Genomic DNA, 22,966 nt, shown 5'->3' on the forward strand with positions numbered 1-22,966 from the left:
ACTGTTCGAGAATAATAGTACGAATGGGATTTCTTTCTACGAAACACTATAGCTCCTTATTAGTTGGTCGATAAAGTGTAAGGGAAAATATGTTAAATACTCGTTAAACATGAATGAACCTTAATTCCTTGCAATAAAAACATAATATTGTAATTCGTAGGAACCTGTGCTTTATCGGCATTGTAAATCCGTTATTTTCTTTATTTGGACATAATGGTTCGGGTTCTTACCTATGTGGGCAGAAAGATATGCATCTGCCAACGTTTTGCGTACGAATTTTATTATGTATGCGGGTCACTTGATTGTAAACGACAACCGCTTTACCAATTTAAATTGCATTATACGAGATGGATCGCTTGTATAATGCCGGATTGTTAGCTTCAGAGAAACATGAATTGATGTCCTTTTGATATAGAAAGCTAAATCGCATCCCGTTTGCCTGTTTATTTCCGCTACTTCTGATTTTAATAATGAAATATATTTTCGTTCGACGTATATAGCATTCCTAATATGGCAAAATATTTTATAGGTAATAAATTGATTTTGCTAGACATTGATGGGAGTGAATGGTTCGTTTATTTGTCAATTCAGAGTATAACACTTGTGTAAATTCCAAGTTCGTGTAAGCATAAATATTTCTCCTCATCAGGTACCAGAACTAGACATGCCCCTCGACCTGCCACACTTACCAGGCATTGCTGGTGACATACAATACTCCATAACAGAAGACGGCACGATAGCTCCTTCAGCCGTGACGTCACCAGTTGTACCCACTGTGACGTTACCAGAACTGCCGGATATATCTCAACTGCCTGATGTGAGGCCAGATGACAGTGCAGTCACAGTGGGTACAGTCCCAGTTGAGGATATACCGGATTCGTTGCCGGTGCCGCCACCGATGGCACCGGTACCGGCGATACCGGTGGCAACGATACCGATCGCTTCAATGCCGGCCCCGCCTCCACCGCCGCCACCGCCTCCACCGATGGACATAACACCAGTAAAGACGAGGTAAGTCGTCAAATATATATGTCACTTCCTGTTTGTATTAACAAAATTATTACAAAATGTGTGTTTGGACTTATCTTTTAACAAATACATAAATATAAAACTAGCTTCTCGCCCACGATTGCCTCTCACCCGTTTCACGTTATCGGCAGTTCTCAAAATAATTTGCGAAACCACTTTTACAAAGTACAGATTTTATTATGTCAAAAACAATTTTACGTGTTAAAATTTAAACCCTTTTTATACAAACCAGATAAACTCAGAACGAATCTAAATTAATCGTACTTATCAGAAGTATGGATTACTTATGTATTTATACGATTTTATTCCTGTTACTGCGGCACTGTAGGGGAAAGTCGAAAAGGTCAGGCTAAGGCAGTTCTTCTGGTTCAACCGGGAGTAAAATCCATGTCTGTATAATTATAAACAACATTGCTTTATCACTACAACTTCTGGATTAGAAAGGCGGCCTATAATTTCATTAATAATTCATATATTTGTTGTGTACTGGACACTAGATACTGCTAAAATAGGAGTTTGGTTTCCAAATGCTACGTAAACGGCACTGATTATTTTTTTCATTTAGTTCCTGCCTGTAATCACTTTGTTACCTGTTTTTTTTCCCCGGGAACCCTTGCCATGTGTTCCAAATGGATCGTTACAAAAAAGTCGATTATCATTCATCACTCAGTTTTATCTCGTCGCTGTTAAATTAGCCTTATTTTTTGTTATACTTTAAACAGTAATGTTTATAGTTTCTTTTGAAGCTTTTTTTGTAACGTTATAAGTGTAACAGTTCTGTTAATGTCTATTAATTAGAATTGTTACTAAAAATGTCATATTATCCCCACGGGAAAGAGGCCACATTAAAATGGTGAATACAAGAAAGGTACACCGGTAATTGAACGAGGTTTACGCGTAAAGCGAACGCCGAACAGTAACGACATTTTTCCAACTAGCAGTAAATTCAATGCGCGCAGCGTTGTTTCCGTAAACTGGGAACTCGCGATGAATTTAGATTCAGCTTCTCCGAGATATTCGGATTCTCGTAACGTTCATATATTTTGTAAACCGGCTTCTACAGATGTTGCATTGCGTGAATCGTAAGTGGTATCGTTAGGAGACGTTTTAGAAAGGCGTTTCGTAGAAAAATGTAAATCGAATGTACAGCGCTAGCGGGATTAGAGTTATGGGTCACTTGACCCTTGCTTAGCCCGTCGATGGAATATAAAATAGGGTAAATGTCGCATAAATATTAAATAAGCCATCAAATGCGTTTTAAAACGACGCACGTCGCACCGTTTATTCAGGTGTAATGGATCTCGGTGCGCCGCGCCCGCTTCCGAAGTTTCGAGTTCCCTTTACTCGTGTTTTACTGCCTTCGCGGATTTCATACTAACAAGCGCAATAAGCATCATGGGTATGTAATTGAAACTAACCAGATTTAAAATGAAATTCTTAATAAAGTCAGTCGTTAAAAAATAAAATCCAATAACAATGAGTTGCAATGTCCGTATATCTACCACCCAGCGATTCAATTACATCGTGCATCTATTATTTTGATCTATTATCCTTTCTGTTGAACATAAAACATAATCGACAATATTCTATGCTTGTCGGAGTTCTTGGAATATTATAATTAATTTTTTATCATCTCACTAGAATATGTTTGTGATTATTTTTAACACCACTATATCCAACCTGTTTATTTACGGGCGATAATGAAAATAATTAACGTGTGTATATATTTATGGTAACATAATTATACAATATATTTATGGTCAAAGCTCAATAACTCTAACCGTTATCACTGATAACGGTTAGAGTTATTGAGCTTTGAATCGTAATTCAATTGAAACGATAAGACCGCACGCATTAATCAATTTTAGGCTTATATTTTAATATAGTTTATGTAAACAGATTAGGTTCTTGCTGTATCATTTTGCTGGTCATAAGTCATACATCCCGCGTAGATAGTAAATTAAAAAAAAAAAAAAAACATTTTTCTGTTAAGAAAAGAGATAATTATAAGAGAAAGCCATAAAATTGGTTCTAGTCTCTGCGGGTCACTATCCCATTTCATACATTAGTAGAACCCACATTCCATGTAGACACGGCTATAAACATAACAAATAGCATCTAACATCAAAATAATTAATCAACGGCACCGGTTTGTCGTCGCACAAGCGGTGCCAAGTGAAGCCGCGTTATTTATTACGGCTCTTAAGATTCACTTCTGCGAATCACACAAGGATAGCAGCCTTAGCCAACCCGATGGATTACAATTTCCAACCGAACGACCTTTGCCAAAAAATATCGACCGTAGCTAATGAGCAGTTATCGCAGCTCGCTATGCGTCATCGAACGCAAACAAAATGGTTATTTGTACTTACGTTCTAAGTAAATCGCACTGTTTTCAAAACTACATCCACTCGAGTACTCGGAAACGACGTAGTTTGTAAATTTTCCGATTTTCTTATTGATAGTGTTATTACGAGAACGGTAAGAATGTTAAATATACGCAAAACGGCAAGGATAATATGATGTCTACGCTAGATAAACAATCGGATTGACACGCGTTTACCACGCGAATTACTGAAGAATATCTGGAATATAATACTCCGATGAATCTGATTATAGCACACGTTTAAAAATAATTTATCATTCACACCCACACACGCTATCAAAAATAAACTATTACCATAAATATATACACACGTTAATTATTTTCATTATCGCCCGTAAATAAACAGGTTGGATATAGTGGTGTTAAAAATAATCACAAACATATTCTAGTGAGATGATAAAAAATTAATTATAATATTCCAAGAACTCCGACAAGCATAGAATATTGTCGATTATGTTTTATGTTCAACAGAAAGGATAATAGATCAAAATAATAGATGCACGATGTAATTGAATCGCTGGGTGGTAGATATACGGACATTGCAACTCATTGTTATTGGATTTTATTTTTTAACGACTGACTTTATTAAGAATTTCATTTTAAATCTGGTTAGTTTCAATTACATACCCATGATGCTTATTGCGCTTGTTAGTATGAAATCCGCGAAGGCAGTAAAACACGAGTAAAGGGAACTCGAAACTTCGGAAGCGGGCGCGGCGCACCGAGATCCATTACACCTGAATAAACGGTGCGACGTGCGTCGTTTTAAAACGCATTTGATGGCTTATTTAATATTTATGCGACATTTACCCTATTTTATATTCCATCGACGGGCTAAGCAAGGGTCAAGTGACCCATAACTCTAATCCCGCTAGCGCTGTACATTCGATTTACATTTTTCTACGAAACGCCTTTCTAAAACGTCTCCTAACGATACCACTTACGATTCACGCAATGCAACATCTGTAGAAGCCGGTTTACAAAATATATGAACGTTACGAGAATCCGAATATCTCGGAGAAGCTGAATCTAAATTCATCGCGAGTTCCCAGTTTACGGAAACAACGCTGCGCGCATTGAATTTACTGCTAGTTGGAAAAATGTCGTTACTGTTCGGCGTTCGCTTTACGCGTAAACCTCGTTCAATTACCGGTGTACCTTTCTTGTATTCACCATTTTAATGTGGCCTCTTTCCCGTGGGGATAATATGACATTTTTAGTAACAATTCTAATTAATAGACATTAACAGAACTGTTACACTTATAACGTTACAAAAAAAGCTTCAAAAGAAACTATAAACATTACTGTTTAAAGTATAACAAAAAATAAGGCTAATTTAACAGCGACGAGATAAAACTGAGTGATGAATGATAATCGACTTTTTTGTAACGATCCATTTGGAACACATGGCAAGGGTTCCCGGGGAAAAAAAACAGGTAACAAAGTGATTACAGGCAGGAACTAAATGAAAAAAATAATCAGTGCCGTTTACGTAGCATTTGGAAACCAAACTCCTATTTTAGCAGTATCTAGTGTCCAGTACACAACAAATATATGAATTATTAATGAAATTATAGGCCGCCTTTCTAATCCAGAAGTTGTAGTGATAAAGCAATGTTGTTTATAATTATACAGACATGGATTTTACTCCCGGTTGAACCAGAAGAACTGCCTTAGCCTGACCTTTTCGACTTTCCCCTACAGTGCCGCAGTAACAGGAATAAAATCGTATAAATACATAAGTAATCCATACTTCTGATAAGTACGATTAATTTAGATTCGTTCTGAGTTTATCTGGTTTGTATAAAAAGGGTTTAAATTTTAACACGTAAAATTGTTTTTGACATAATAAAATCTGTACTTTGTAAAAGTGGTTTCGCAAATTATTTTGAGAACTGCCGATAACGTGAAACGGGTGAGAGGCAATCGTGGGCGAGAAGCTAGTTTTATATTTATGTATTTGTTAAAAGATAAGTCCAAACACACATTTTGTAATAATTTTGTTAATACAATAACTCTAACCGTTATCAGTGATAACGCGAGCGCCTCTCACCTCCGACCCGTCGCGTCGTGGGCTATCGTGTGTTTACGACAAGTTGTAGGAGCAGATACGCGGCGCGTGTGCTGGTGACGTCATCAACTGAATATTGTGTTATGTATTGTATGCTAGATAAAATGTACTTGTCCCGACTGTGGGTGCATAAATATAATGCAGGAATAAAGTAAAATAATTAGCAAGTAACTGGTTGGTTGCGAAATTGTTCACTGGTCCCCGAGGCGCTATGTTGCCGTTGTCCCGGTATGGCAAAAAGACGCGGGATCAAATCACGCCTCGTTATTTAATTTATTCCGCTTTTTAAAATTTGTCAAAATAACATTTAAATGCTATAAAACTAAATATTACGTTTTGAAAGTTCGTTACAAATAATCATTCGGATCATAACTCTTTATAAAATTAGTATAGATTATGTACCGGGAACGTCTGAATTCTATATTTAGATGTTTTGTCTGTCTGTCTGTCTGTCTGTCTGTCTGTCTGTATGTTCAGGCATCACGTGAAAACTAACGGTTCGTTTTCTATGAAACTTGGTATAATTATACCTTATTATCCTGGGCATAAAATAGGATACTTTTTATCCCGGAAAATTACGTAGAAAAAAATAAATCTTCACTTTTCCGCGCGGACGGAGTCGCGGGCGGAAGCTAGTATAAAATATGAGTAATGAAAATTTTACATTACGTACAGGATAAAACGAAAGTTTTAAATTAACATTCGAATGTAAATTTTGTGAAATAGATACGTAGAATAATAATATATATCCAATAGTAAATAATATATTCAAGATAAAGATGATAAATTAAAGAGGAATTGAGATATTAAAAAGATAAGATTGAATACTAGGTAAAAAATTTTAACTGCTCCATGTCGTAACTTATAAGCTCTATATCCGCTCATAGATCAAGATAATACTATAGAAGATATCTCAGTAATTGATTAGTTTATTAATTATTATGTCTTAGTTTCCGAGTATAAAGAGTTCTAATATAATTTGCGTCTTCTTAAATATTATTTTGCTTCTAGAAAGCAATGTAAAATTTTAACCAAATTCCTAACCTTAAAAGTGGTTTAATAAAAACTTTTCCATAAGTAATTCTCAACGCTCATCTACAATGAACAATGGTCCACTCACTAGGCTTAGTCCAACGTACGTTGCTTCAACTCAGCATTAATTTGTATGTAGCTCAGAACGTGATGGTTGTTTACACCCGAAATTCTTCGGAATAGTATAAAATAGACGTGACTTACACGTTGTTTTTTTTTATTTCCTATTGTCTCTTCAGTACAATGCGAATTCCTAATACGCACCTGTGGATGTCTATTTCTAAACATTTCAGAGGTGAACAGCGGAAGCGAATTTTATCTTATCGGGTATTTAGTCATTTTCAATGACGCTCCAATTTGTTTTGCTGTAGTCCTGTGATTGGGAATGTTGTTTTGTGTATTAACGTATATTCGAGTACCTATTCACGACGTGGATTAATTTCGACTGTGTTTGATTTCATCTGAAATTCGAGAGAATTACGAAGGTTGTATACAGCTCCGGATGATTGGAGTTTAAAATTACATATCCAATGCATTAATCATATTCAAGTTTATAGATTTTGAGTAAAATTATGATGTGGTCAGCAATTTGAGACCAATTGAAAGTGTCCTTTGAGCAATTCTATTGTTCCATTTTTTATAACATTGTTTCATTCAATTGTAATTATGCATTTTAATATCTGCCCAAGGTCGAGGTATTGTCGGTATTTAAATCAGGCTCGATATTTTTTATGTACGAACATTGTACGTTTGAAAAGTTTCCGTTACATGGTAATATGGTTTTTTTATTCTGCTAAATATTTTTCAAATAATAGTGTAACGTGATAACTGCTGTAGATCTGTATTTAAAATTCCTCAACAGTAGGATTTTCAAAGATGTTTTACGTGACGAACAATGCCCGTAAAGAGCTCTTAATGGTATTTATTATAAGTTACATTACACCATGTTACCCAATAACTAACATATCTGCTATAAAAAGAAATTAGAATAAATCCGAAGATCGAGACATTTACAGAAAAATGATCTCAAAACATATTTATACCTCGGAAGCTAAACTTACCAACAAAAAAATATTTCCCAGCCATCAATATCACGATGAAAAAGTGCATTTCCCCCACGAGATATCCGAGATATTGATTACAAGTACATATTACAACATGAGTCATTAGAAATTGATTAGACGTCGAAATATGATGGATCGACGAATGATGATGATTGGCAGATTGTATTAACTATCAGGGGTATCGGGGGTGCCATGATTGGATTGGATATTGAACATTAGCCTCACACTGCCTGTTTGACAGTACTTGATTATGCAAATTAGTGTAGCCGGGTCGCGGTAATGTTGAGTGCGAGTTCTTTGAAATTTGTACCCGAAATTTTAGAATGTGTGAATTGAAATAATGTTGATGCGAAATCGAATCAATTAGTACCTACGTAAAATCTTACGAATGAAAGCTTGTTTATTTTAAAAATGTGTATATAGTTATTTGCAAAACTATTTTCTAATTTAATTGCAAAATCATATGCTTTATGGCGACCACATTTACGTGATTAAAATATAATATTTGAAAGACGAAGCAAAACATCCTTAAATTTTAAGTCTAACAATTATTTGGTACAACAAGATTTCTGCTATAAGTGGGTGGGTTTTAGCAATACTCCGTGTAACAATATTTGCTTATTGTAAGAAGCTTACCTTGTTATGAAGCTTCAGAGTTCTTAAGCCTCTTAATTTGCTATAATAAGTTATTTCTGAACCCAGTGGGCGCTCGTGAAAAGGAGAGAATTTTATATAATTGCTAGATTTCTTGATGTAATATTTTGAAACGTTTTGTGTTTTGTTTATTTCTTAGCTTTATAAGGAATTTTTGTTAAAGGTATCTTTATTACTTTTAATGAACTGAATATACTTTTCGTGCGATTCTAGAAGATCGCCAGAAAGTTTACCATTTCCAAATTCTACGCTAAACATTTAAATCAATTGCCCATAAGGAATTAAGCTTCAAAAACAAATATTGCATAACCGACGAGCTAGTACAATCTCATATTTTCGCCCTTGTCCCACTGTGTGGGGTCTGCACAACGTATCAGCATTGACGTCACATGCCGAAAACGCGCAATAAATTTTATAGTTTCTAAAAATGCCTCTTATCACACATTATCAATACTAAATTGTCACATTACCTAATAGCGATATATTGCCGATAATATGGGCTATATCTTGAGAAGAATAAACATACGTTTTAAATAACAGGAAAATAATTAGCAAAGCTGTTCTAACAATGCGCGCCAGATTTGGAGCCGCTTATGTACACATGACTGGTTAAGCTTCAATAGAGTTTGTATTTGGATGTATAGGATATTTTAATTTGGCATGACTTTGATGATAATGAGTGGCTTCGAGTGACAAAGCATTATCGACGTTAATTATTCCATTAATATTCGCCCGTGGATATGGACCTTAACTTCGCTGATGTGATTTTATGGCAAGCCTTATTTTGGCAATCAGGCATTGGCTGAATTATGAAAATACTACTGTTTATTTTGAGCATTTCGCATATTATGATAACAGCAGTTTCAACTGGAATCTGAATATAAATTCCTCGCAGTCTTATGTAAATTTCTGCTTTTACCGTGTTATTTTAATAGCTTCTCTGTACTAACATTGCGTTTCAGTTGCTAACTTGTCGAGAATTTTCCGTCAATGGCTACCACAATATTTTTATTGTTTTCAAAACAAGCGCCGCGTTTGAATTTAAAACTTTTCGAAACGAGCATTTCTTTTATTAAAACAAACAATAGTTCTCAGAAGTCGGTCGAAGTTTCCATTGAGAACGGTGTTATTTTAAAGGAGTTGGGAAAACAGTGAAACCGAACCCGTTGTGGTACTGCGAACTTGCTCATTTCAATAAACAAACTTGCAGCGATAAATGAAAATATAAAGCTTTTTCAAGCTTATCCCGGTGGCCTTTAATCAATTCGCGGAACACACGTTTTTGTTCACGATGATAAAAACGACGCATATGAGCTATTTTTGTGTGTAAACGAAAATTATTTTCATTTTTGGCGAATCCCTTTGACGAGGCAATGGGAATTGCCCTTTGTTATAACTTGTTTTCATTTTTGGAATTGCATGCTTTGAATGGAGCGGAATTTTATGAAATAAAAGTGCTTTGATGTAAAAAATAAACGAGGATTGTTTTAGTTTGTGGTTAGAATCAATGAGTTGGCGTAGCGTAGATGCACAGTGCACATTTTATAAAAAATCGTTATTTTGGATACGTCCCTGCTTAACAAAATAACTTGGAATATAATATAAAAAATCTACATGTATTCTTTGTATACACATGAATATATTTTTTGTAAAATATCTCGAGCATGAACTCGAGTAGCCTAGGTACCTTAAGTATTACGTGATGTCTTCCAACATATTATGTGACGTCGGTTTTATGATGGAAACTAGATAAACGGAAGGATTATAATTATTATTTCAAAGAAATATAGAAATCTATTTATTCGCATTATTCTGCGTTTATGCTTTCATCGCTTCAATGAATAATTAAATGGTCGAGTTGCATGTAAATGCGGTTCTCATTAAAAGATAATATATTTCCTATTGAGAACGTATTTACACGATGCAGTATTGGTTTCAGTACCTACATTTATTTACTTACGGACTCTAACTTTATTTGTATCACAAAATTGAAAATACAATAAATTTCGGTGTTCTTTTCTATTGTTCTTCAAAGACGTAGCTTTGTATTCACAAATTCATACACACGTTATATGTTACGTTTGAGATATAATTCTTAAACAATTATTTATGCATAATTCTACTTAACTTTTATTTAAATATTCGTATTTTATCACAAATAAATAATAAAAATTTTCAAACATAATAAGTGACAGCCCTAACCTTATACTAGTAAAGTATGTAATTAATAAAATTCCATTTCCTAGTAATATTAAGATGCAAAAAACGTGTTAGCTAGTTATAATTGGCTTCTATGAAATTTTTCTCCGAAATGTTGCGAACATTAAATTTAATCACTTTATTTCTCCCTTACATCTTTATAACGTAATTCAGATCTTAATAAGCAAAACATAAAGTTAAAATTACTGCAATGGCTCGTTAATATCAGGTTCCGTCCGGTATCGATTCGAGTTGTATGATAAATATTATAAATATTACAAAAAAATTTAAATCATTATAATCTTTAACATTTTTCAAATAAATGGTTTCCGAAAATCAAATGAACATTTGGACAAAACTGGATAATATTTTATGTAAATGTAGGAACGGCTTTACATTTCTCAGAATTTGCTCAAGGTACGTATATTTATTGCGAATGATTTTATATTTTTATTGAGTATGTAAAATTATACGAATATCAATAAAAACGGCAATAATATTGTGGGTGTTATTGTTCCAAAATAACAGAAGATGCCCGCGCCTTTGCTGGTTTCTAATATTTAAGATGGCAATTAAGAAAAAAAAAACATATGCCACATGATACGTAAAATATGGCAAATATAGTTCAACTGAGTATTTGAAATTCTAATATGTATAACCAAGATACGACTAAAACTGAACTATGCGAAGATATTCTTTACTTGGAAACCGAGAGGGTAAATGACGTATCTTCACAAATTGGCAGTACAAGAATTGTATACAGAAAGATGTTTTCACAGAACTCATTACGGGTATGGCAAGATTAGATAGGAATAAATTAAAATACTTCTGTCCGTCTTGTTACGTAATAATCCTGCAAAGAAAAATGTACGATAAGCAAAACTGAGCAATCCCCAGTCAACTTGAGTTGTGACTTGTGACGCACGTAGTTCATTTGGCAATTGGGACTTTCATAGAAATTAGAAATGTGTTTGCCTTATTTTCTCATACGGGAGAATTTAAGACGGGATAGTGCCGTTTAAAATATTAATGTCGTGCTAGCTGTTTCCCGGAGTTTTACCCCCATTATTCTGCTTCTGTTGGTTTTAGCGTGATGACTGATGATATTATATATCCTATAATCTATATGTTGATCCAACCAGTTAGTAATATTCATGCAAAAATTAAAGTAAAAAACAAAAATTCTAAAAACTATATTTATTAGCTTTGATATCGACTGAAAATCATGCCCCAAGTTTTAACGATTTTACTATATACGTATAGATTTATATGTATAACTTGGGTTTTGAGAAATTGTGGATTAACCTTGTTCGACACATAATAAATCAGGGATGGGGAAACTTTTTCCTTGGCGTGCCAATATAATACTAACGAAATATATGGCGGGCCAAGTTGTTTCATTTTTGGCTATGTTAATCACCGAAATAAAAATATTGATATGTATTTTTGAAACACTAATTTATTGTGCAATATAACAAAATAATTATTGGAATAAAAAAGAAATTGGAAATTGTAATTAAATTAAACTTTTAAGTTAGCTGCGATGTAGAAGGTTGAGGAGCGCTGGTCTTTGTGGGGACATGTGACATGTGGAACTGTTTTTGTTTTTGCATGATTTCATCATAAACCGGCTCCATTTGTGATGCTGAACATTTTAGTAGTGAATAAAGGTGGTCATCCGAAAGCCTATTACGAAGACAATTTTTTCTTAATTTAATTATTGAAAAAGTTTGTTCGCACAAATAGCTTGTACCAAACATAGCCATTATTTTTTGGGCGTGGGCAACTATATTTGGGTATTGTGTCCTAGGTATCGACTTATAAAATTCCAATTTGCTGGTGTTAAGAAACAGTTGCTTCAAATGGGTATTGCATTGCATCTCAATTAGTTCAAGTTGGAGATTGGCGGGTGTTTCATCGATGTTGACATTAAAAGGCATCGAAAAAATATTTAGTGAAGGCTCAATTATCATTAAATCTTGAAATCTCTTCTCAAATTCTTCGTGCAGTTTCTTTAGCTGTTGAGCGAACCTTTTTAATTTGTCGTTTGAGACAGGTGATATACTGCTCAGATTGGGAAAATGGGTAAGTTCATTTTTCTCTTTTCGGCTTTTAAATGTCCCCAAAGCTCATCTAAGAATTGATTCTTGCCCTGAAGCTTTGTATTCAATTTGTTTAAGTGCGACAGCAAATCTGTGAAAAATGCGAAATCAGTAAGCCAATTTTCGTCAGACATGATCTTAAAGTCGTCCCATTTGCCTTGCACCGTCAGAAAGTCTTGAATCTCCTTTCTTAAGTTCCACACTCTCTCAAATGCATTGCCACAGCTTAACCATCTCACTTTAGTATGGTAGAGGAGATCAGAAAACTCGCTTTCGGTGGATTTTAGAAATGCTTGGAATTGTCGATGCATCAAACCCCGTGAACGTATTGTGTTGATAAGTTTAACAACCACACTCAAAACGGGTTGTATGTCAATAGCTGCTTTACACAACACATCTTGGTGTATTAAACAGTGCAGAAATAATACATTATTATTAGGGTTTTCTTTGCAAAATATACCCATAAACCCCAAATTGCTACCCACCATATTTGGTGCTCCATCCGTGGTTATGTTACATAATTTGTCCATAGGCAAGTGAAACTTTGAAAGACCCTCAAAACAAGAGTCGTAAATATTTTTTCCAGTGGTTTTTCCTTTCAAGGATTGTAAGCATGCTAATTCTTCGGTTATGTTGAATTCTGAATCAATTCCTCGAATAAAAATCAGCAATTGGGCAGTATCGCTCACGTCTGTGCTCTCGTCCATGGTTAGAGAGAAGTATTCAAATTCGTTACAGTTCTGTTCCAGCTGTGACGATAATTGTGCAGCGATGGCGTCAATTCGATCAGTTATCGTTCTCCGTGATAAAGCTAAAGATTGAAACTCTTTACTTTTTTCTGGACAAATAATGTTGCTTACAGCCACCATACAATCTTTTACAAACTCACCATCCGACAAATTTTTATTGCTTTTTGCGATTTTGTAAGCTACAACATAACTTGCCAGTGTTGCAGCTTTCTGAGTATCAGATTGCTTCGTGAACATGTTCTGCTGTCCACGTAACTTATCTTTTTGCCTTTCAACAAAGGACTTTCTCTCTGCCTCTGTCATAGACGAATATTTCGCATTTGCATGTTTATTTGAGAAGTGTCGAGACAAATTAAAATCTTTAAAAACTGCAACTGTTTCATTACAAATGAGACAAACTGGTTTGTCTTTAAATTCTGTGAAAAAATATTTCCATGACCATTCTTCTTTAAAAACTCGACACTCAGAATCAACTTTCCGTTTTTTGGTCGTCATTTTGCTGCTGTAACAAAACAACAAAACCAACATCACTACATCGCTCAAACATATTTTACAATTAAATCATTTTAAGACACAAAATGTGATGAATTTATGCTTCTTGTATATTATTATATTAACAAACTGTTTTCAGAATTTACATACAAAGAACATGATAACATCTTACCTTGTGGATTTAAAAATGTCACCACTCACCGTCTGTTAGGCGACTGTTGTAGTTTCGTAATTAAGAATATACGGCGTACAATCATGCGATCTGAAGTAAAACAAAACTCCGACTGCGGATAAAAAATGTACTCTGGGACTGCGGTGGCCGGCGGTGCGGCGCGGGCGGCGTGGATACGGGAATCCGAGGGTGGGCGCGCGGGAGGGGTGTCCGACGCTCGGACCGCACATGCACAGCACATGCCACGACCCATTTGACCAAACAATTGATTGTTCTATGCAAGCTGGCCATTGCCAATGAGAATGAAATTACTAACAATACGAAATATTCTCTTGATTTTTGTTTGATAGTCGCGGGCCGGATTTCAAGCCTTCGCGGGCCGGAGATGGCCCGCGGGCCGTAGTTTCCCCATCCCTGTAATAAATGGTACTTACAAATTATGGCTACATTTCTCAATAACAATCTCACACTGTTAAATGCCACGCGATTAGATATGTGCACGATTTCTTTCCAATTTATATGTTTACCAGGAAATCGATAGTCGTAATCCAACTTGATATTTCAAATTAAGCCTTGTTGTTTGTTAAATTGTTTCGCAGCAGGGAATCCCCAGCTATTTGTTCTCAAGTAAACAGTATGAGGTATTTCTATACCAAAAGCTGTTACAGATAATTCAACGGAATATGTCCTAGGGAATTTTTTAAACGAATTTATAAGAAGTTTATACTATTATCGTTCCAACGCTAGCGATGTTTAATTGTACTTGCATAATTCGCAGAACAATAGAACAATTTATGTAACCGCGATAATTTAGATAATTAATGTCGTTATTTATGTGCATACACCCACGTCTGCTAGTTTCCTGTAGTATGGTGTGTGTGATATACTACAGACAAATCAGAACCATCGACTGCACTGTGTACGTGTGTGTGTGTTGTCACTTTGGTATGATGTGCCACTAACACATGCATGGTACATGTATTTGTATTAGTGTGTCTCTATTTTGTAAGCATGTGTGTGTTTGCTTCTCTTTTATATTGATATATTAAGAAGAGCTGGAACGTCAACACATTTACACATTGCACATGTTAGGCCGGGAGATACTGACACAAAAATTCGGGTCATTTGTAACAGGATAGCGGTCTAGAAGGGTCTTAGTACGCAATGACAAAAAGAAAAATGATGGTCAGAACGCTGGTACCGGCGGACTACATCTTTTTTATGGGCTATCGGTAAATTCTAAAATTTTTGTGTTACAAATCGTTTGACTTTCGCTATTTATACGACGAGTTCGACTAACGCCCACGCGACTAGTCCGCCGGTACCAGCGTTCTGACCATCATTTTTCTTTTAGTCATTGCGTAATAAGACCTCTGTAGAACCGCCATTCTGTTACAGATGACCCGAAATTTTGTGTCAGTATCTCCCGGCCTATGTATGTGTCATATTTTGCAATTGTTTATAAATACAGGGTGATATAATTGGTGTAGTACGAATATATCTAAAAATCTATGAAGAATTTTGTGATACAGTAAATGGAAGAATTATAGACTATTTTACAGTATTTAATAAAATCATTTAATTTTTTGTTCATTTTCATTAGAAATGTCAATTTTTCTCACCAAGGTGGAAATTTGGATGATAAGGATCTTGTTAGAAAAATATAAATTTTGAATAAAATCGGCATTTTTTTTTTTCAAAAATCAAATTACTAATTAATAATCAGAGTTATCACATTATTAAAAAAAATAAGCCAAACTATACACAATTTTTACTTGATGCAATCCTCAAAGATCATGGACATAGTGTATTGCGCCTTCCACCATACCATCCAGAACTCAACCCAATAGAGTTACTATGGGGCATAATTAAAGGGAAAGTAGCATCACAAAATGTGAACTTTAACTTGAAAACTGTGGAAGAATTATTTAGAAAGGAAGCAAATGCCATATTGGTCTGGATATGTTTAGTGACGTTTGGAGAAAGACGCGAGAACATGAGGAAAAATATATTCAATTAGAACCAAAAGTAGATAATTACACTGACTCATTTACTGACGGCGAGTTCTTCGAGCGATGAAAGTTTCAGTGAAGTAGAAGATTACGATAAGGTATGATTAAATAGATTCTTCTTCTTCTCTATAGATACTGCTCTCTGAATTGGTGGTAAATGTTTAAACTGTTAAACTGCTAAGACGATTCCAAAGTGCTTCTAGAAGAAGTCTAATTGTATAAATGTTTGAGTTTGAGTTTAAAACCAATAGTGTGAAAATTATGCAATAAACATATAACACATATTTGTTAGCGCGTATTGGTAGGTATTACGTACTTACTACAAATATAATATTTCTTAGATATCTTTACTCGACTAAAGTCAGGACAAGACTGCTCCGCAACTGCAGAAGACGTCCGTTATTTAAATCATTATCAAAACATCCATCCGTGTGTTGGGAGTGAGCGCACGTGTTATTTGTATTGTTTTTATGACCTGAAATTTAATTATTATTTGATAATTGAATGATTATTAATACTTTTATCCAATTGATTATTATTAGAATAAATAATTAACTTCATCATTTGATTTACTTTTAAAGTATAATTTTACAGGTAAATTATGAGAGCTTTCATAATTATATTTGCATAATATATTTATCTACAACGCACCCATTTTACAATTCAAGTCTAAAATGAAACTAGAGTCGCATTTATTTTTGAACATACTGTAAGTGAAATTGCATAAGTGTGAGTACTGTGAACATGCCAGCTTTCCTTAATTGACCTGTAGTGCACAATACTTCGACCTAGGCAAGGTTATTTTTAGGATCTAATTTGATTGTCGAAAATAACATTTTTGAATAATAACTGACTCTACAAGCCATGATACTGGAAATGTGAATACAAAAAAACATGGTTCATGAAAAATGTAGCTAGTAGAAATATACAACAAGAATAAGTTTAAAAGAACTTTTATGAAAAACATTCGTTAGTGCAAGCACATTAAAGATGTATTCAGCTAAACGAGAATAATGGGGGAACTGAAAATGATATCTTATATAAAATATAATGTAGTTAGGAGATAGGGAAATCTTGCTTCTTGTGTAGTATCTTCGTGTTATTGTTGCGTTCGTGAGCATATAATTGACAATATAATAGATTATTCTTTTAACAACATTGTTATGGATTTAGAATAGGATTTAATTGTTGTTCTATTGAATTAAAAATTGTTTTTCTGGACACTACATAAAGCATGAATCATACTAGGTATGTAATTGATTTTCTCACATAATCTTTTTTAGTGCATTTTCATGCTAATTAATTTACTTAGTCAATTGGATGTAGATTTGAATTCCTAAATAAATACTTATATTTTTAAATTATTAAAGAAGTATGTTCTTAATTTAACCAGATAATAAGATTGTCCATTTTCATTTCATGTTGTTAAATCAGTTATTAAATAAATCCCACAGATATTATTAACTTAAAAAAACATGCTACGTATGTATATTATGTATAGTACCTGTAGGGAAATTGTGTTTTATTAGATTCTTGAGAAATGAAGAATATGAGACTATTTAGCCCCTGATGTGACGGATATTGTACTTTCGCATTCACAATACAATGACGTTATAATAACAGAAATCATAATTAACTACAATCAAAATTTCATCTCTCGCTTCCGTGAATCAGTATGCCAATTAAAATTTAGATACCCATTTCGATTAATATATTAGCTCCGAAGTTGTGTTTAAAACCATCCATGAGTGTGTAATTACAGCGATATAATTAATGGACCGTTTCAAAGAAGTGGGCATACGTAGCCGTGACGTGTCTAGGATGTGATACGCGGTGACGTCACAACTCACCATAACTTGGTTTATACTATATGCTGGGTTTTAATATCGAACTCTGATTCGTAATCTGTGGATTTAAGATGATTAGAATGAATTGTTGACTTTTGATGACTTCGATATTACATCTTCTAATATAAAAATCTCGTGACGCGGTAGTAAAACTCCTCCGAAGTGGCTTGGCCGATTCATGAAATTTTGTGTGCATATCGGGTAGGTAGAATCGAACATCTTTTTTTCATACCCCTAAGTGATATTAGAGTGTCAGAACAACGTTTGCCGGCACAGCTAATGCATCTAAATTAGGGAGCGATGTGAAACGAACAATCCCAATCTGTTTATTTTGCATTGGAATCTAATAACCGGTCGACTCGGTGCACGATTTAATAGGGTTTGCTGTGATTATGAAATAAATAATGACGCGGGGTATACGTTAATTAGTTAGCCATGAATTAAAGTTGGAAGTTGAATAGGATGGTTGTTCTACGTTTCTAAAGGGTCGTGTGAAGGATGCACTCGGCCCACTTTTTGAAGTGGCACTGCGATTTTCACGAAGAATTTAGAATATAAGAAATGATATTGTTTAGTTTTAAATCAAAAAAGCAAAGGTTATCTATTACGCTGTAACGACGAAACACAAAATACTAGAGATTAATATAAATATGTACTGAGTAATGTCGGCGATTATTTAAAAAAATATATGAATTAAATAAGTATCATGTCCAATGACCATTTCTTTAATTGAGCAATTACATATATTTTACAAATGAGATAATTATGTATTATTAGAAAACATTTTCATTACACGATGAACGATTATTTAATTCAAATTTAAACTTTTAATTTAAAGCATTACAACAAATATACATGCAGTCAGCGATTAATAAACGCCATCATGAATTTACATGAAGGAAGGAAACGTAAGAGCATGTAGTTTTTCCCACGAAGTTCTATTTCTGTTTCGTGTGTGTCGATGCCGTCACGATCCGCCTCGTTCCCGGAACGCTCGGAGAGAGTTGTACGCGTGAAAATTTTCTATTTTCGAGTTCACTGTCAATGTCTCTTGGAGCCCTAGTTTAACACCTTTTTCCCTAATCTCAATTCTACACATTCACACGCGCGCGTAGCGTATTTTTGGACACCCAAATCTTTGTTAATTTGTCTCTAGTTTCTAGTGGTACATTTTAATCACCGTTTTTCTTCTCATATCCCTCCGTATCAGCTTCTCAGAAAATATAATCATGTGTCCGTAGTTACACGTAAATAGTTATTTTATAACAGAGTTTCCCATTATCATAATCACGTCACTATAATATATACAATTAGTTTTTTTCAACCGTTTTCATGTATCTGTTATAATTTTCAACGAACCTAGTAATTAATAAGCAATAATGCAATAAACAATTAATAGATTGATGATGATTGAAAAAATGCAACAATCTTTTCTAAGTAATGAAGAACACAATTAAAATAGATAGCATTGTTTTAGTTTGGCAAATAAACGGCGGCTTCTTGTAATTGAGGCGCCTATTTATTCAACGATGCTCACGATTGGCTGCTTGCCATGAGATATTTTAGATCCTTAGACGCGTTTCAGACGATGTTGATTAAAATATTCATGTCCTCTGTTATGTCTGAATTGTAATCAGTATGGTTTATGAGCTAACGTTTGGTGCAACGGTTTATATGAGACAATATTAGATCGCTAGTGATTTGTAGTGGCGTTTAGGTTCTCGCTGTCGGAATTAGTTTGTTTGATCTTAATTGATAGAGATGACGTCTTTATTAGGTCTTTTAGTATGTCTCTTCGTACGATATAATGTAATTTATGTATACGGAGAAAACATAAAGCTCATTACGCTCAAAAGTATGCTAGCGTTGTTTTCTTTCAGAATATACAATAAACAATAACAAGATCGCGCTCCACCCGGCGCGTATTCACGGCAAGTTAGGTTTAACGTTAGAGAATATCTAAACAGGTTTCGTCTTATCAAGAAGGCAAGCATTTAGCAATTTGTAGTGCGTTAAAGGCATCTTGCAATTTTCTAAATAAAATAGAGCTGTTTATTTAAACGTTATAACTTCCAGCTATCGGCCCGCAACCAGTTCCTGGCAATAAGTCAGTAGGAAAGTAACGGTGGTTCAATTGATTCGCCTACGTGACTTAGTCACTGGTGTTGTATAAAACATTGCCTCTGGGAGCTTCTAATTGGCAGATACCGGGGCATAATCGACACACCAGAATGTAGGGCTGGTTTGTTTAAGTGCCTGCGGTTGGCAGCGAGCATTTGAAAGTAACGATGCAGTATTAATTAACTTATTCATTTGTTTATTGAACGAAAGGTGTTGGTGCAAGCAGGAAAGGTTTTTATTGCGGCAGTACAAATACTGTATAATATAATAATGTTAAGTGTTTATTATGTACTAGTTTACTAGTAAGATTTTTTGTTTTCTCTATTTAATAAAGACGATTAGAATATCATACGCAATTTCTGAAAAACGTTGAACTTATACACGTAGGAACATAAGAAAACATAATATACTTGAAGTATATAATTTTATTTCATGTAGCTGTATTAATTTATCTTTATATGTACGAACACGTTAATTAAACTGCAACAGTGTAAATAGTAAATACATCAAGACTACACTGTTAACCTTTAAGGACGCTATAACGTATTTTTACAAAAACACGCTGTTTTTCGGTACCATTTTAACTTAAAGCAATTACACGTGAGAACATAGTAATATCTTAATTTAAAGATAATATATTCAGCTCTACGTTCATCTTATAAAAATTTTACGACGTCATACAAAATTGTCGCTGAAATACGTTTTTTCCATCACAATAAACGCATAAAATGCAAAAAAATGGGGTCTAAACCGGTACCATTTTAGGAAAATTAAGAGCCTAATCTATCTTCTTAACTATATCTTATTGAGGGATATATAGTCCTTTATATATGGTGTAATTTTTATGAATCTAAATCAAAATTTTATTTCAATAATGAGCTAAATTAAAAATACTTGTCGATTTCTTCATACATTTTGTTCTCGCGGTTCGTCAGACCGCGCTCAGAAGCGCTCTTGGAAGGACGGGTGTATCGCTCCTCGTGCCAAAAATAAAAACGAAATAAAAAAGATTATTGTGCGTGCACTGTCTTTTTCGTGATTTGAAATATTTGATACTTTTTATGAGTAAACTGTATAAGTTTCATATTCCAATTATTTGTAATTTAAAATTATGTTTTTAAAATTACCTTGCCTGAGATCCTCTTTTTTATGGGTTGTTGAATAGATTGGTGGGGTAAAACAATTCAAGATGGCGTCGATGAAAATTTGGCTTTTTTTCGTGATGGGTGTCATTTTCATAGTTTTTGGGGTAGCTATTACCGAATATGAGGTCAAAACTGAAATCCAAGATGGCGCCGACGAAAATTTTACATCTTTTCGTCATGGGTGTCATTTTCATGGTTTTTGGGGTAGCTATTAACGAATATGAGGTCAAAACTATAATCCAAGATGGCGCCGACAAATATTTTACAACTTTTCGTCATGGGTGTCATTTTCATGGTTTTTGGGGTAGCTATTAACCAATATGAGGTCAAAACTGAAATCCAAGATGGCGCCGACGAAAATTTTACATCTTTTCGTCATGGGTGTCATTTTCATGGTTTTTGGGGTAGCTATTAACGAATATGAGGTCAAAACTATAATCCAAGATGGCGCCGACAAAAATTTTACATCTTTTCGTCATGGGTGTCATTTTCATGGTTTTTGGGGTAGCTATTAACCAATATGAGGTCAAAACTGAAATCCAAGATGGCGCCGACGAAAATTTTACATCTTTTCGTCATGGGTGTCATTTTCATGGTTTTTGGGGTAGCTATTATCGAATATGAGGTCAAAACTATAATCCAAGATGGCGCCGACGAAAAATTTGACATCTTTTCATCATGGGTGTCATTTTCATGGTTTTTGGGATAGCTATTAACGAATATGAGGTCAAAACTATAATCCAAGATGGCGCTGATGAAAATTTGACATTTTTCGTGATGGGTGTCATTTTCATGGTTTTTGGGGTAGCTATTAACGAATATGAGGTCAAAACTAAAATCCAAGATGGTCGTCGAATTTCAAGATCGCGTCATGGTGATACTGTCGCGTTATGGAGCAAGGCGGCGATTTTGGTATCTATGAATCTCGCCAAAGAAGTTTCACTCCTGACACGTTTTCTCGGCACACACGTTCTTTTTTATTTTATTCTCTTCGTTTAAATGTTTTAGATAAACTTTATGTTTAGCGAATATATTTAAAGTTACTAATATCTGTCAGAATATTAACATGATTGCCACAGAATTGCGTTTTATATTAAATTTCTAAATATGCATTTCAATGTTCTTTAAAATTGTTTTTTTTAAGACTTTCTACAAAACTGTGGTTGTTAACGTTTTTGTTATTTTATTTAAGTTTACTTTAAAGGAGTAAGAAAAATATACCTAATTATCGACGGTTACATTGGGGATTTGGTAATAGCTGTCTCAAAAACCTTGAAAATGACACCCATGCCGAAAAGATGTAAAGTTTCGTCGACACCATCTTGGATTTTAGTTTTGACCTCATATTGGTTAATAGATACCCCAAAAACCATGAAAATGACACCCATGACGAAAATATGTAAAATTTTCGTCGGCGCCATCTTGGATTTTAGTTTTGACCTCATATTCGTTAATAGCTACCCCAATAACCATGAAAATGACACCCGTGACGAAATGATGTAAAATTTTCGTCGGCGCCATCTTCGATTTTAGTTTTGACCTCATATTGGTTAATAGCTACCCCAAAAACCATGAAAATGACACCCATGTCGAAAAGATGTAAAATTTTCGTCGGCGCCATCTTGGATTTTAGTTTTGACCTCATATTCGTTAATAGCTACCCCAATAACCATGAAAATGACACCCATGAAGAAAATATATAAAATTTTTGTCGGCGCCATCTTGGATTTTAGTTTTGACCTCATATTGGTTAATAGCTACCCCAAAAACCATGAAAATGACACCCGTGACGAAATGATGTCAAATTGTCGTCGGCGCCATTTTGGATTTTAGATTTGACCTCATATTGATTAATACTTATTTAATAGCTACTCCAACTCCTTGAAAATGA

The 22,966-nt window shown here is 34.4% G+C and overlaps 1 protein-coding gene across 2 annotated transcripts in view; it reads left to right on the forward strand.

Moving 5' to 3' along the window:
• The window catches only part of LOC123695854 (WASH complex subunit 1), a 38,698-nt gene that overhangs the window by 6,173 nt on the left and 9,559 nt on the right, over nucleotides 1-22,966 (forward strand). For both annotated transcript variants that reach the window (XM_045641798.1, XM_045641797.1), the window contains exon 4: nucleotides 650-1,011. In XM_045641798.1, the coding sequence (XP_045497754.1) occupies nucleotides 650-1,011 (362 nt within the window). The remainder of the gene's footprint in view (nucleotides 1-649; nucleotides 1,012-22,966) is intronic.

This window comes from Colias croceus, chromosome 11 (assembly GCF_905220415.1).
Source record: "Colias croceus chromosome 11, ilColCroc2.1".
Lineage (NCBI taxonomy): Eukaryota > Metazoa > Arthropoda > Insecta > Lepidoptera > Pieridae > Colias > Colias croceus.